Source organism: Periplaneta americana, chromosome 13, assembly GCF_040183065.1.
Source record: "Periplaneta americana isolate PAMFEO1 chromosome 13, P.americana_PAMFEO1_priV1, whole genome shotgun sequence".
NCBI lineage: Eukaryota > Metazoa > Arthropoda > Insecta > Blattodea > Blattidae > Periplaneta > Periplaneta americana.
Window position 1 is genome coordinate 102,327,860 of NC_091129.1, and position 18,081 is coordinate 102,345,940.

The 18,081-nt window shown below is 38.3% G+C and overlaps 1 protein-coding gene across 1 annotated transcript in view; it reads left to right on the top strand.

Annotated features, from left to right (window-relative positions):
* The window catches only part of LOC138712176 (apyrase), a 34,165-nt gene extending 27,044 nt beyond the window's left edge, over nt 1-7,121 (top strand). The window contains exons 7-9 of the mRNA XM_069843672.1: nt 1,749-1,946; nt 4,794-4,994; nt 6,840-7,121. Coding sequence (XP_069699773.1) covers nt 1,749-1,946; nt 4,794-4,994; nt 6,840-6,931 — 491 coding nt within the window. The 3' untranslated portion in view covers nt 6,932-7,121. The remainder of the gene's footprint in view (nt 1-1,748; nt 1,947-4,793; nt 4,995-6,839) is intronic.
* The last annotated feature ends 10,960 nt before the right edge of the window (nt 7,122-18,081 follow it).

The following is an 18,081-nucleotide window of genomic DNA, read 5'->3' on the forward strand; positions in this document are numbered from 1 at the left end:
TCAAAGATATTGTCATGGTCGGGCAGTGAAGCACAGATTTTGAGGTGTTCCGAATCCATTTCTTGATTAGAGTTGCACAATGGGCAGTTAGGGGACTGATAAATTCCAATTCTATGCGGGTGCTTGGCCAAACAGTCATAGCCTGTTGCGAATCTAAATGCAGCTACATATGATTTTCGTGGTAAATCGGGAATTAACTGTGGATTATGATGCAGAGAGTTCCATTTTTTCCCCTTGAGATTGTGTTATCAAATTTTGTTTATTGAAGTCTAAGTATGTAGATTTAATAAATATTTTCACAGAGTAATACGTAGATTTAGTAGCAGGTCTGTAAGTAGTAGTGCTGCCCTTCTTTGCTAAAGCATCTGCATTCTCGTTTCCCAGGATTCCACAATGGGATGGTATCCATTGGAATACAATTTTTTTATTGAATGTTATTAATTGAGAGAGCATTTTAGTTATTTCTGCTGTTTGAGATGAAGGTGTGTGTCTAGAGACTATCGATAGAATAGCTGCTTTGGAGTCTGACATTATAACTGCATTTTCAAATTTATTGATGTGGCATAGAAGATTCCTGAGACTTTCACTTATTGCAATGATTTCTCCATCAAAACTTGTTGTTCCATATCCAAGAGATCTATAAAGTGAGAAGAGACAGCACGTAACACCTGCACCGGCACCTTGTTCCCTGGAGATCAAGGATCCGTCGGTGTATAAATGAAGCCAGTTTTGTGGAGGGTACCTAATATTAATTGTCTCTAAAGACAATTATTTCATTATTTCAGTGTTTACTTCTGATTTTAGTATTTCTTCTGTTACATTTAGATTGTACTCTAATAGAGTTAAAGGATTTGGTTTAATTTGTAAGTTTTCTTTTAAATTCGGGATGTTGATTTTGTGTTTTAATTCTTGAACCATGGATATGAAACTTTTTTTGAGTTTTTAATCTACAGAGAGGACTGTATGAATGCCAATTGTTTCCTGGTAATCTGATAAGTTTTTCATATTGGATCAGTGCTTTTTTTTTATTATAATAAATGGTAACCATCATAGCTTTGATTTACTTTGGAATAACGTAACTTGTGATTACACAGGGTAGAAGCGAAATAATCACGCAAATTTGCAGAGCGAATTCCTCAAGTTGTATATACCAGAATAAATAAATAATAAATAAATAAATAGATGGATGGATGGATGGATGGATGGATGGATGGATGGGTGGATGGGTGGATGGGTGGGTGGGTGAATGAATGAATGAATGAATGAATGAATGAATGAATGAATGAATGAATGAATGAATGAATGAATGAATGAATGAATGAATGAATGAATAATTTTTGCCAAATGTTTAACACTCTCTAATTCGATAACTATTGCGAGTAGGATCGTGATTTTTTTAGCATGTCTACAGAAAGTCTAATAAAGAATTATTCATTACTTTAGCATATTTCAGTAGAATGGACGGTTTTCGTGTAAATTTGATTTTAAAAACCACACATCTGAGTTTAGTCCACAATGTGTTGTAGCCAGAGAGGGAGTAACTGAGAAGATTACTGTATTGCCTGCCAGGCCAGATAATATTAAAATGGATTTGAGGAAAGTGAGATATGATGCTAAGGATTGGATTACTCTTGCTCAGAATAGGAACCAATGACGGGCTTATATGACGGCTGAAATAAATCTCCAGGTTCCTTAAAAGTCATTTGTAAGTACTAAGTAATTGGTATAAAGTGTCACTTATTTTGCAGACATAACATATGGAGAACTCATGACGTCACAGCCATTTGCGAATACAGTAGACACAGTGGAGCTGCAAGGAAAACATCTTCTTGAAATGCTTGAGTTCTCTGTTAGTCGCTCTTACAGTCGGCTTCGAGGAAATGGGCGCCACAAAAGAGATCTAGAAGCAAAGGAATTCAGTGGTCAAGGATTTCTGCAGATGGCAGGTATGTAATATTAAATAAATGCTACGAGGTCATAATGGTACATCTGTTTTCAAATGTAATATGACAGTTTTATCTTTATGTGCATTTGCATCTGTGTATGTGCTTGCGTACAGATGTGTGCATGCTCATGTATATCAGTGTTTTGCATGTAATTAGGAGTAAGAGTATATAAGCACTGCTGTCATGGAGGCTATACAGGGCCATATTGCGTGTGGAAGCTTATAATTTTTTAATGGATCGTATGGGGAAGAGAAAACTTTGCTCATATGAAGCCATACTGTGTAAGGGTGCCAAAATTTTGTACATAGAGATCTGATCTACACTGATCTTAGATAATCGCTTGCTGTTTTAATATATCTTCCTATATGTTTACACGGAGATCTGCACTGATCTTAGATGATCTCTTGCTGTTTAAATATATCTTTAATGTTCATAAACATAAATGGTCACCTCTACAGTGCTGGAATCCGGAACTATATACTATATAAACCCGTTAATATGCTCGTCAAGGGATTGTGGCCTTAAAACGTTATAAGCGGGACAGCGATATAGGCAGGAAATGATTTATGAAATGGAGATAACAATTTAGACACCACTTCATAAGAAACATATTATATTGTGCATTAATTACAGTGCAAAATGCAAATAAAAGCTAATTTCATATGAAAAAAAATCATTGATTGTTGTTTGCTGTGTGTTTATACTGATAACATTTTCTATGCAGTTCAAATAACAATAGATAAGTTCCCTTGATACACCACTAGGAGCAACACTAATGTAATTTTTCACTTATAGACAGAGATTTCCGCTTTGCCATTTTGCACTATCAAGCTTACTGCACACTCCACTCCACAGAATTCAAAGAATTTTCTAAATTTTACAGAGAGGATAGTAATGTATTGACAGGGAGACTTTTGAGTATTAAAATCCTTTCTTACAAAGTAAAGTACCAGTAAATACAACGTTCAACAGTGCTGACCAGAGGGAATTTTTCAGGTAGAGTGTGAAATTTCTTTCTTGCACTCGCAACTCTCAGTACAGTCATAGCAACATATTTCTTCACCATGCTTTTACAAGTTTCGCAATTTATACGGAATTTTTTACTCATTTACGATTCGAAAAAAGTCATACAAGCTGAATTTGAAAGTGTTACAAGAGGGTAAAATTATGTAGAATTATTATATGAAATGTTCAGAAACTATTTAGGAGAGTATAATGAGTGGGATAGCGTTATATGCGGGAGCATATTAACGGGGTTTTACTTTATAAAAGAGTGGTATTTTTCCAGAAAAGCTACACAAAAAGAGGCACAGTTTTCTTCTACTTCACTGGCTTTTATGGAATGTATAATTATAGCCTACTGATAAACACATGATTTTACCTTGCAGTGACGAATACTTTTAACATAAAAATCGTTTGATATTTACCTGTTTATTCTAATGCACTGCGGTAACTTCCCCACTTGTTACTTAGCAACATTCCATGCGAGAAGTCCTGGATCAATTAACAGGAAATGGTGTGTTTCCCTAGTAGAATATACCGTTGAGGTAAATATCAAACGATTTTTATATTGGAAGTATTTGTGGCTGCAAACTAAACCCATGTGTCTATCATTACATACAGATTAAAGAAGCCAATGAAGCAATGGAAAATAATGCTTTCTTTGGTGTAGCTTTTCTGGAGAATTGCTTAAAGCATGGTTGAAAAACCTGTAATACTGCAGATACATGGTCCAGGATTCATCAAGACAAGGTGTGCGTCTACTGTGAGAGCTTCATGGGATGGATCTCCTTTAAATCAGATTTGTTTTACAATTAAAAGGTAAATGAAAACAATTTCTTTACTTCTTTAACATAAAAACATTCATTAAATGATGGTGGGAGAGGTAAAAAGAAGATAGTGAAATATATTTCAATGGAGAAAAATATGGATTGGGCATATGGCCAAGAAAAAAATTACCATTACAGTACTACCGTATATAATGGTAAATTTTGGAACTTTAATAGTGGCAGCTATGTATTTATTTCTAATTTAAAAGTGATACCTTTGTGAAACTTCTATAGCCCTTCAGTGTAGTTACCATCATTGTCAACAACTCGTTGCTAGTGATGTGTAAGTCATAGTATCCCTGTAGCAATGCCTGTTCTGTTGATGTTTTCAATGAACCGCCCTACTGCCTGCAGAATCTCAGGATCAGTCCAGAATCGAATGCCACGAAATGGTTCCTTCATCTTTGGGATCAATTCATAATCACAGTCAGTGTATATGATGAATTGAAAAGTGCTTCCCAATCCCAGCAATGGTACAGTACGATTATTTAGTCCTGACAGTCGCCGGCAATGTGCACCTAGGTCAGGCGAGTCCATTTAGTTATGCCAAGGGGTGTTTGGGTTAGTCATTCGCTTGCCTTTGGAGGATCAGATGTCATGCGTCCTGTAGAGCGGTATGTTTGTAGTACATTTAAGCTGTACGGCATTCCTTTACCGACCACGTGCCCTTATCTCTACTCTGGAGCTCTTCCCACTACTCCTATTACTTCCCTTCTTTCGCGTCGCCGAGCTGTCAGGACTAAATAATCGGTCTGTACAGATCAGCTATAGGTTGTGCCACGTGCACCCGAGCATTATCCTGCAAAATGATGGGAAGGTTCTGCAAAAAATGTTGCCACTTACTTCGCAACGCTGGTCTCAGGTTATGCTCCAAAAAATGACGGAAATACTGTGCATAAACAGTCTGTCTTTGTGGTACGGTATGTGATAGGATGACGCCATCACAGTGGTACACAAGAATCAGCATAACTTTCACATTAGTAGGGGTATGACGAACTTTTGTTTGACTGTATTGCAGGTATCCAAGTGACATTTGATCTCAGTCTTCCAATAATGAGCAGAGTTACCAAGCTGGAAGTGAGGTGTGCAGAATGTCGTGTGCCTGAATACGAGCCTCTGGACTTGGAGAAGTGGTACCGAATTGCTCTTGTTTCCTATCTTGTAAACGGTGGAGATGGATACACTGTTATCGCAAATAATGCCCGAAATCATACTATAGGTCAGTATGAAGTTGGCTTATTTATGTTTACAATAAAATGAGATTCGAAGTTTTCTATGTAGGCCTACCAGTAATATTTATGTTTCTGTATTTAATAGTAACCCTCAAAAGGCATTAGTCGTTTGGTGTCATAAATCCGGGATAGAAAATACCAGCAAAAAGGAATTGCTAATAGGCCTATGCTTCTGAAACTACTTTTAAGGATTCAAGGCCAAAGCTTCAAGGCTGTTAATTTTTTTTGTTCATTCATCTTAATTACACATTTTAACACCTTCATAACGTAAAATATATTATAGGAACAACTTTCCTTTGTTAATGAGGAACGAAGTTGGTAATTTACCTTAGTTTACTAGTTTCGGTTTGATTTGTAGTCATCTTCGGATACTAGTCTCATATAAAATTGTCTTTCGATTCATAGACAATATACATTAACAAAGTCGGCCTCGGAGCGTAGTTGGTTTAGTGCTGGCCTTCTGTGTTCGAGATTGCGGGTTCGATCCCAGCCCAGGTTGATGGAATTTAAGTGTGTACCGTAAACTGGGGTAAAGGGCACCACATGTGGTAAAGTGGATCATATGTGTATTGCCTAGATAAGGCAGCGCCACATGGATCACACATGAAAAGAAAACCTTTCTTCTATAAGTGCCACTAAAAATAGTTTTCTTTGCATGTGTGAACCATGTGGCGCTGACTTATCTAACAATACACATATGATCCACTTTACCACATGTGATCCTCTTTACCCCAGTTTACGGTAAGTGTGCGACAGGCTCATGTCTGTAGATTTACTAGCATGTAAAAGAACTCGTGCAGGACAAAATTCCAGCACACCGGCGAGGCTGATATAACCTCTGCAGTTGCAAGCATTGTTAAATAAACCATAATTTAAATTTTTACATTAACAAAAGCGGCAATTCGGGTAAATAGACTAGTACCGGTATTAACCCCTATATTCCAAATTATTTTCTGAAGTCAGAATATGTTTTCAAGCCTCTATATTAGTTGATAGTGATCTAAATAGCACATATTAGTAAAATTAAATTTTTTTATTAATTTTTATTTTACGTGATATGGTTGTGACCTTCAGGTAACATTGGTTGACAATACATTTCTATCTATGGCTCTTTGGCCCATTTTTGGGCTATGGCCTCCCCAATTCTTCCTCTCCATTCTCCCCTGTCCCTTGCTGCCATCTTCCATTTCCACAATCGCAGCAAACTGGTAGTATCTTCTTGAACCATATCCTCCTATCTATTCCGTGGTCTTCCAACAGGTCTTTTTCCTCCATATTGCCCCTCTAAAGTTCTCCTTGGTATCCTTCCCTTCTCCATCCTGATTATATGTCCTGCCCATTGCAGTCTCCTGATCGTATGAAAGTTGACAAAGCTATATCGTTGTATAAGGTGTATAATTCATGATTATATCGGATTCTCCATTTTCCTTCCCTTACCACTGGTCCAAATATCCTCCTTAACACCTTTCTTTCGAAGTTGTCGACTGCATTCTGTGATTTTTTTGTGAAAGTCCAATTGTCACTTCCATGTATAATTATACTACGGATCATTGTTTTAAATAGTTCAATTCGACTTCTCCAATTGGCTCTTGAAAATGACATGGTGGTAAAATAAATATTGACATCTAGAGGACAAAATATGAATTTCAGAGAACATTAAAAAATGTAGGAAACAGCAGCCATGTTGTAACTTTGAAGTCACATTGGTCAACAATGGAAAGAACATTCCCTCTGTTGTTAAAAAAATAGAATTGCTGAATGTGACTCTAAGGTCACACGGATCAATAGAGGGTTAAGATTTTATTCCTTACAGAAACATTTCCATGTTCCAGGACGTGTTGACTACGAAATTCTCTTGGACTACTTTGCTAAGAACAGTCCTGTAACAACAGGAATAGAAGATAACATACAGGTATTACAGTAGAAGAGAAAGACTTGAACACCTCAACTTAACAAGACCATAGTGATATGTATTTTCTAATTTCTGCAATGAACAATACGTAATTGACAATGATACATTTCAAACTGATTAGAATCCATATGTCTCTCTTATGTCACAATTTTATATGTAATATGTAAAAGCATTGCCAAATTAAAACTTATGAACTAATTTATATGACATTTAATATAGTCTTACATCTGTAGAAATGAGTTCTTATGTATAATGGAATTATAATCCTTCACATCATTAGAGTAGGCTGACCAGACGTCCCTGATTTCCGGGGACAGTCCCCAGTTTTGAGTTGCTGTCTCTGGGGAGCAAATGTCCCCGCTTTTGTCCCTGGAAATTAATTTTGTCCCCAGAAGCTTTGATTTTGTTGCAATAACATTTTACACATAAATATTTAAGGATTGTGATGGAACTACTGCGATTCATGCACATGTCTGAACGCTTCTCAGTATCAGACAGAAGAACCAGCGACCACAGTATGAGATATTCTGCACTATTTGAGAAGAAAATAGCATTTCTTATTTTTGGTCATCTTACCATTCGCGTTGTGCAGAAGCATTAGAACTGCTGCAGCATGCATTTGTAAGTACCGGTAGTTCAAAAAATGAGAAATTTTGTGACAAACCAACAGGTGAAAATGGTATGATGTTTTTCAACATTTGAAAAAAAAATATATCCGTCTGAAAATTTTCTCAAAATACTGTCGTTAATCATGTGACTTCCAGTTAGTAATTCATCAGTTGAAAGACTTTCTCCACAGTGAACTCAATCTGGACTGATGAAAAGTAAAAAAAGAAAGTTGAAACAGTTAAAGCTTTGTTAGGCCTACAAGTGAAAACAAACTTTCATTCTTCATTTGAAGAACTTGGTGTGAAGCTGTATGGGAATGAACAGATCCTTAAAAAGATATATTCTTCAGACAAGTACTTGTAAAATGTATATTATGTGAAAGACTTTCATGCATGCGTCAATACTGAAATTGAATTCTTAGTGGCTGTAATTATCTGTACATATGAGTCACGTATGTTTATGTATTTAATTCACTCCCACATATGCAGAACACATCACAACTGCTATCCACACTCTGTTGTTCAGACCGAGTTCATGTGTGTTTTTGTACGTGAGCTGGTGATGTACTGCTCGAAACTACGCCGACTTTCCGCCCAATTTTCTAATTAATCATGCACTTAATTATAAAACACATAACAGTTTTTATTCATTTTAATGTATTCTATTGTCCCTTCAACCTGTATATTGACATGAGAACGTTCGGAAACTTCTGCGTTTCCAAGCACTATACAGAGTGTTTAAAAAATACGGGGGATAATTTCAGGTATGTATTTCCCACATGTAGACAATCAAAATAGTTCATTACAACATGTGTCCGGAAATGCTTTATTTCCGAGTTATGGCCTTCACAACATTGAAATTCACCGGAACGTTTTTCTTTCCGCAGGTCGTTGCCGTCAAAGGAGACATTAAGAGGGCACTCTGACAGTTCATTCCGAGGCGAAGGTTACATTCAGTGTTGTGTAGGCGATATGTATTCAAATCAAGAGTTGGCAGAGGTACACTTCATGTATAGTAAGGCGGACGGCAATGCTGCGCTGGCTCGTCGTTTGTACCAGGAGAGGTACCCACAGCGACAATGTCCAGATCGGAAGACATTTGTACGTCTCCATTACCGTCTGTGCGAGTATGGAAAATTTAACTCTCCTGGTTTGGGAAGGGGACGACCAAGATCTACAACTCCAGAAGTACAGGAGGAGATTCTGGAGGCTGTGAACATGACTCCTTTCTATCAGCACACTAAGGGTAGCGTTGCAAGTCAAAGTTCCTCATATGACTGTCTGGAGACTGTTGAAAGAGTATCAATTGTATCCTTATCATTTGCAACGTGTACAGGTCTTGTCACCAGCAGATTACCCTGCACGAGTTAGGTTCTGTCAGTGGTTCTTGCAGCAGTGTGGTGTAAATCCGAACTTTCCTGCCTCAGTATTATTTACAGATTAAGCACAGTTCACACGAGATGGCATAACAAATTTCCACAGTCAGCATGTATGGGCGTATGAAAACCCACGTGCAACTGTTCCATCTCATCACCAGGTGCGGTTCTCCCTCAACATGTGGGCCGGTATCATTGGTGATCGATTAGTTGGACCCCAAGTACTTGTAAACAGACTTACGGGACAGGTGTACACAAACTTCCTGGAAAACACCATACCTCATGTTTTAGAAGACACTCCACTGATCAATCGTCAACACATTTACTTCTTGCATGATGGCGCTCCTGCACACTTCAGTCGTACGGCTCGCCGGTACTTGGATCGAAGGTTTCCTGATCGATGGATAGGTAGAGGTGGCCCAATTGCTTGGCCTCCACGCTCACCTGATCTGAACCCTCTCGATTTCTACTTGTGAGGCCATTTAAAATGATTGGTTTATTTGTCTCCGGTGCCTGATTTGGAATCCCTTCGGAATCGAATTGTGGCATGTTCTGAGGACATAAGCAATACTCCTGGAGTTTGGGATCGTGTTCGCAGGTCAATGAGATATCGATGTGAGATCTGTATTCAAGCAGGAGGTGGACATTTTGAACATCTTCTGTAATGACAACGACCTGCGGAAAGATAAACGTTCAGGTGAATTTCAATGTTGTGAAGGCCATAACTCGGAAATGAAGCATTTCCGGACACATGTTGTAATGAACTATTTTGATTGTCTACATGTGGGAAATACACACCTGAAATTATGCCCCGTATTTTTGAAACACCCTTTATATTGCATCTGCCAGTTAGTGTAGGTACACTCAAGAAGGACATTTCGAACAAGGAAGCATTGCTTAGTGTCAACTCACACGGACCACATCAGAACCACACCACAACCACAAAACGGTGGTTCACTTGAGTATGGAATTATTATGGAAACAGATGATGATAACTTACACTTAACACAAACTGAAGTCATTGTCGACGTCTGTGATCTGTGATGGTCGGTATCACCTACAGAACAACCACAGAATTGTTGCTGTCGGTGGTCGAGAGCAACCCACACAGTTCGACACGCCGACCACTCGCCGTCGACATCATATCCTTGCAAATGACAGACGCTTTACATCGTATTCTTGGAAACAACAGACGCTTTACATCGTATCCTTGCAAATGACAGACGCTTTACATCGTATCCTTGGAAACAACAGACGCTTTACATCGTATCCTTGCAAATGACAGACGCTTTACATCGTATCCTTGGAAAGACAGACGCGTTACATCGTATCCTTGGGAACGACAGACGCTTTACATCGTATCCTTGGAAACAACAGACGCTTTACATCGTATCCTTGGAAACAACAGACGCTTTACATCGTATCCTTGCAAATGACAGACGCTATACATCGTATCCTTGGAAAGACAGACGCGTTACATCGTATCCTTGGGAACGACAGACGCTTTACATCGTATCCTTGGAAACGACAGACACTTTACATCGTATCCTTGGAAACGACTGACGCTCTACATCATCCTTGGAAAAGACAGACGCTTTACATCATCCTTGGAAACGACAGACGCTTTACATCGTATCCTTGGAAAGACAGACGCGTTGCATCGTATCCTTGGAAACGACAGACACTTTACATCGTATCCTTGGAAACGACAGACGCTTTACATCATCCTTGGAAACGACAGACGCTTTACATCATCCTTGGAAACGACAGACGCTTTACATCGTATCCTTGGACACGACGGGCACTTTACATCGTATCCTTGGACACGACAGACGCTTTACATCGTATCCTTGGAAACAACAGACGCTTTACATCGTATCCTTGGAAACGACAGACGCTTTACATCATATCCTTGGAAACGACAGACGCTTTACATCGTATCTTTAGAAACGACAGACGCTTTACATCGTATCCTTGGAAATGACAGACGCTTTACATCGTATCCTTGGAAACGACAGACGCTTTGCATCGTATCCTTGGAAACGACAGACGCTTTAAATCGTATCCGTGGAAACAACAGACACTTTACATCGTATCCTTGGAAACTACAGACGCTTTACATCGTATCCTTGGAAATGAAAGACGCTTTACGTCGTATCCTTGGAAATGACAGGCGCTTTACATCGTATTCTTGGAAACGACAGACGCTTTACAACGTATCCTTGGAAACTACAGACGCTTTACATCGTATCCTTGGAACGACAGACGCTTTACATCGATCCTTGGAAACGATAGACGCTTTACATCGTATCCTTGGAAACGACAGACGCTTTACATCGTATCCTTGGAAACGACAGACGCTTTACATCATATCCTTAGAAACGACAGACGCTTTACATCGTATCCTTGGAAACGACATACGCTTTACATCATGTCCTTGGAAACGACAGACGCTTTACATCGTATCCTTGGAAACGACAGACGCTCTACATCGTATCCTTTGAAACGACAGACGCTTTACATCGTATCCTTGGAAACGACAGACGCTCTACATCGTATCCTTGGAAACGACAGACGCTTTACATCGTATCCTTGGAAACGACAGACGCTTTACATCGTATCCTTGGAAACAACAGACGCTTTACATCGTATCCCTTGGAAACGAGAGACGCTTTACATCGTATCCTTGGGAACGACAGACGCTTTACATCGTATCCTTGGAAACGACAGACGCTTTACATCGTATCCTTGGAAACGACAGACGCTTTACTTCGTATCCTTGGAAATGACAGACGCTTTACATCGTATCCTTGGAAATGACAGACGATTTCTTGGTAAATAGCAAGCTTACAGTGTGGTTGTGTGTGGTCGATATGGACTTCAAGCGACCACCAAAACGAAATCCGCGTGTGGTCGGTTCCGTCGACAGCACAACCACACAAAAACTGCAAAATAATCGCAAGTTGTGGTCCGTATGAGTTGAGCCTTAATTATCACAACTTCTCCCTTTATCAGACTTACATATTACTGTGAGTAGGGGAGGTCCTCCTGGTCATGGCATCGACAGGCCCACTGATGAGACATCACAAGACAACGGACAAACACCCAGCCCCCTGGATGGAAGATGAATATCTTTCGTTGCCCGCTCCGGAAATCGAACCTACCTACCTACGCTACCTCACCATTGCGGCGGACGAGAAATAAACGGTCCACAAACACAACGCTCGGTCGTAGAATTCGTCGTATAATTGCACTTAGTTCCATGTTCTGAATGATAATTGCAGCGTGTGTGTGCTTGTAGCACAACCTGCAGTACGTCGCGGTCGAATTGGATAGCAGTACGGAGCTTCCATAAAATCTGTCGTACTGCCGACATATCGAACGACAAGTTGTAACATTTAGAGTTTGTTACGACCGATAGTAATATGTATAGTACAATTTTACATCTCTTATGCCAGGTGCTGTGATTGTTTATTAGGCCTACATATTTGCCATGGACTCAAAAAAAGAAAAATGTTTGGGACGAATTGATAGAATTATATATACAAAATAGTTGCTAGATGAGTTTCCTGTTGCCAAATATCTTAAGGCAGATCATTCCAAGTGGGTAGCCACCGTGATACGGCATGGCTGTCCTGGGTTCGTAGGAACCGTGCTGAACCCCGGAGAGAGACAGGGAGTGAGTAGGAAAGAGACGGAATACCGATCGCTGAGAGGGTTGCATGCGTGCAAGGGGTGGAGTGAGCCAGTGAGGTATATGGCTGGCACATTTTATGACACATAGAAAGAATTTAAGAATTACAGCAATTGATCATTATAAAATAATACAGCAAAGTAAATTTGCCCTTTTTTCTGTAGTTAGGAAGACAAATGATATTTCTTTGATTTCATCAACTTAGCTATATCATGGAAAATTGTTTGAGCAGAATGAATGCGTAACACTGCTTCCAATGCAACATCGGACAAACATCACCTAGTTTTACTCTTATTCAGGTTCATGACTGAGAATATGTGTTCGCAAAGATATGTACATAGAGCCAAACATAACAATTAACTTGCATGTCAGTGCGTGGATAAGCGGAAATTCTTTTTGTTCCAAGTTCTTATAAAATGCAACGAGGCAGCCTGGAATATTGTAATATCTATCTTTCAAAATTGTGTGACACTGAAGCCTTATCAATTCTCTTTGAAATTTGACTAGAGCCTGCTCAACATTTACAGAAAAGCGCCATAAAAATGTTCACAAAGTTCCTGCATGCGACGAGAGATTGTTTGGGAGAGAGACTGACTCAAATAACGTCACCAGGGAAGGAAGTTGAAATAATGCACTCCTTTACAAACATTCCTTCCGTAAAAGGTCGGCTGCTTTTGGCGATATATAGGGCAACAATATAGCTTGCATGGACAGCTCTTTCGGAACTTGACTCAATGTGCTGCGAAAGAAAGGGAAAAATGAATTTTTAATGACATTGTCACTATACAAAAAATACATACATACTTAAACGGACAGAAAATCCTTTAAAGGTTTAACAGACGTTTTTATACAGGGACATCATTTTATTTTTACTTCAATTTTTATTGCACCTGAGTTTTTTAATGTACTTCACCCCCACCCCCTCTACTAGTAAACTTCCAACCATTCTCCACACAGAACCGAGGCCGCGTATGCAGTACTGAGTTAGTGAGTATAGTTCCAGAAATATGTTCGCGTTTTCCAGTGACGAAAGAGCTTTCAATATTTAATCATATTTTCGCACAGATACTGTCGTCGTCCGTTTGCCTACGTCGCATCCCGGTTTCCCCCACCTGCTTCTGTTTGCCCCTCTGTAAAGTCTAGTAACTGGGCTGTCTTAGCTCTTTTCTGAAAACATTAATTTCTGTTAGGAATTGGACGTCTACGTAATATTATACAATTGTTTAAAATAACTTAAATAAAAGGGCCTCGTTAAGTAATTAACTGTCACGTGATCCCCCCCCCCTTTCTACGACCCTGCGACAACACCACTAGAACGGACCGTAGATAGCATTTCTGAGTAATTTTATCTTTTCGGATCGGGCAGAAGTGGAGATTAAATTTACAGTACGTAAGGTATTCTTTTATAGAGTAGGTATAGAATTAGGCCTATTTCAACATGAGTTACTCGTACGAAGGACGAAACTGGTAATTGGAATTAGGTGCAGTAGCCTATAGTGCGATAATATGTACAAAAAAACTGAAGCCTGTATCGAAATGAACGGCCACCATTTTCAAAAATATGTCTAAATATCCATATTATAATTATTTTTCAATTTAACTTCATTCTCTATATTGTGCAGTAACAGTACAATATACACTGCATAATTAATACGTCCGAATGGATAGCTCAATTCGTGAGTAAAAACAGTAAGTGTTAATATAGTACTGTATTTTGATTAAACAAAAACCTAATGAAAATTATCAAACTCAAAATTGCGATATTTCCTAGTATACATAAATGGATGAACTACTTTTCTTCCCTCCTATACCTAGTAAAGTGATTTGTATTTTACGCCAGTATCATCGAACTGCAGTCTTGGAAGGGGGAGCAAGCGGTGTTTCCGATTCTAGACCTTTAATCCAAAGATATAGCCAGGTTGATATTAAAAATGTTAGTAAAAATAAAATGATGTCCCTATACTAATTTCCATACATTCTTGACAACTATTCAAAATAAACTTACTGCAACCTAACTATTAATTTAATTATATTGCCCTTAGAGTACTTAATTAATTGAAATGGTATTTATCTCATCGTAAGAAGACTGCATTTCGACCTTTAGTTTCGTTATTAATGGCTTCCTCTCTTCGTCGATAATATGAGCGTGGGTATCAGAATGTTTAACTTCCAAGTGACGCTTAATGTTGTACGTTTTCTGTCCGTACATTGATATGGCATATTAAACATTGAACATTGTTATCGTCAGATTAGACAAGATACAAACCCTCCCAAGAGGGGTTAAATCCTGAACCGACTGTCGACGCACTTCTCTTCATTCTTATTCAAAACAGTTAAGCACAAACGATAGTACACCATATGGATGAATGAATGATTGATGGAACGCATAATCCAGCAATGCCTGCAGATTATCATCGAACAGACGAGAAGAGTTGATGATCGCATGCATTCGTACACCACCACAGCCTCAGCGACAGAGAGGAGTGGGAGTCCGCTCTGGGCAGACACAGGGCAGCGTCAGGGCGCCCTAGCCCTCAAACGCTGAGTTGGAATGGTCTGTCTTAAGGTGACAGGTAATCTTCTATCTACAGTTATTAAATCCCTCAACATGTTTTGTTTCGTAATTTTGTCTCTTATTAAGTTCAATAAAGTACTGAATGTTTCACTATCCATTCTTGAATAATATTCCAAATTAACACGTTCATTTTCACGTAACTCTCATAGTGTATTCATATGAAACTACATAATTATTTCTTTTAACAACTTTCCTTGTAGCACTTTGTTCTTTTATTTTTCTTCCCTTCAGTATCATCTAACAAAGCACTACCGCAAGAATCGTGAACTTCTTCTTCTTCTTTGACGGCATGGTAGTACCACAGTCTAATATTTTATATATATATATATATATATATATATATATATATATATATATATATATATATATAGTCACGAAGCTCAATACGTAGGGTATATGCATCCATAAATAGTTGCTAACCACTAGGATCGCTACTATCGCCTCATTACAGATAATGCGAAATAGTACCGGCACAGTCTATTGTTCCTAGTACCCTCAATAACTCAAGCTTCGTGACTGTATATATATATATATATATATATATATATATATATTAGACTGTGGTAGTACACTGATACTACTTTTCCACCCCCGACTATTCCGCGAACACCATCGACATGAAAACATTTACGTTTTAATGATCAGTAAAGATGGTAGATTTTCGTAATAAACGATAAATGAGAAATGTGTCCAAATTCTGTCTAAAAGCACTTTAAGTATACTAATAGAATAGTTTTCTAATCCGCCATAAAATATGAAGTTGAATACAAAATGTAAAATGTATATGTTTCTGCGAAATAAAAGTGAAATTACATGAGACATTTTCGTGTTTTTTTAAATAGAATTTATCTAAAGACTCTGCCACATTTTCATTTCACTTAGTGTCCTTCTCAAAGCAGATCTTTCACTGCAAACCCAGCTTCCTCCAATCTTTCCTATTTTCTGCATTCCTCTTTGTTTCCTCATATGATCCATATATCTTAATGTCGTCTATCATCTGATATCTTCTACCCCGAACTCTTCTCCCGTTCACCAATCCTTCTAGTGCATCCTTCAGTAGGCAATTTCCTCTCAGCCAGTGCTCCAACCAATTCCATTTTCTCTTTCTGATCAGTTTCAGCATCATTCTTTCTTCACCCACTCTTTCCAACACAGCTTCATTCTGCCACTTATAAGTTCTTAATTTGTTTCAAGTAGTTTGGTAAATCTACCATTTCTAGTTATCAGTAAAATCATACTACCTGTCGAACTACAGCTATTTATGTTTGTGGGAAAAACAGCGAACGACATGTCTAAATGAATTTATGTCGAACTCCGAGTACGACGTATCCTACAACATGTCGTTTCGTCTGTGGGACGTTACTTCTCTATTCTCAGGTGTAGGACGATTTCCCCTCTAACTTCATCACTGCCTGTCTCACGCTTTAGTTTTCCGTCATGTTAACCACACGATAAGGGATTCTCGTTCTTCATAAATTAAAAATTTTGGTTCTTTATAACTCCTGTGAAGACGGAAATGGCCAAGGGGCCTTAGACTTTATGAAGGTAACAATTATTATTGTGAAATCATAGGCTAATTTTAAACGAGGCGTTTGAAGCAATTCTACTCGGTCATACGCTGTCTGCTGGGTTGATTGGAAGAAGGGAGACAAACCGCAGTTAGTCGGCGGAGTGCTGCGCTGAGGAAGTGACGATTGCCGGATGGAATGGGGTAAGTTGCAGAGTTGCATTTCCTTTTGTACATTTAATTTTTCATATCTAATAATGAAGCTCGGTTAAAATTGATTGATTGGAGTGTTTTCAATTTCTAACTCTACGTGAACTAAATGTAATAAGCCATAATTTGAGTGTGTCGAAGTAACAGCAGTAAGATTTATTAATCCATTATCTAGGACAATTTGCCTATTCGTTAATATGTTGAACATAGTTTTCTTTTAATTACTTATATTTAATTTTTAAATGTGATATGCATCGTATGAAAACCAAGTTATCACTGTTTAATATGTATTTATGTTTACATTGGAAGTACAATTGCTGCACTGAATAGGATTCCCTTTTATATGTAGTATTCAATCCACCAAGGAAGCTCGATGTAAACAATATCGAATGGAACTTTTCAGTAAAATCGGTATGGTTTATTCTCACATGATCGATAGTAATGTTTACATTTACAGGACGCGATCCATGTTTCCAAATAATCTCATTCACAATTAATATTAAACATAAACGCACAAATTCGCAATCAGGTTATTTAACAGGGCCATCTACAATGATTTACAAAATCATTGACATTCACATTACCGATAGACAACGACATGGTAGTCTGCAAACTCCGAACATTTATGTTTATGGTTACGTGATTTTAAAACAACACACAATCATATAGCGCTGAAATACAGTAGGCCCATACAACAGAATATCAAGAAATGACGTCGTTATGTTTCCATGGTTACCAAGTACAGTTGAGCCTCTATAATCCGAACTAATTCGGACCGGCGGTAGTTCCAATTATCAATTCGTTCGAATTAACAAATATATGAAATTATTCTATCTGAATAAAAAACACAATATACGTTTACGTACATTCGCTAGTGCGTTCGGATTGTTGGGGTTCGGATTATCGAGGTTCTACTGTACCTTTGCAGTTATGTTTATGTTTCCATCACGATGCTACATTTAAAAATTTGACGTTAACGTGTACATTCTTAGAAAAGTACTCATTCGGAATGAAAGTGCAAGGCATTAAGGTCCAAAATTATACAAACACTCTTGATATTCAGTAAAATGAGTAGTACAGCGTCGATTATTTATGGAAGTGAATTTTGACAGAGCAAACGCCGATTGTGTGCACTGTAGTTCTCAGTACGATCTGGTTTACATGTGACAGCTTTTATCGGGATATGGGAAGT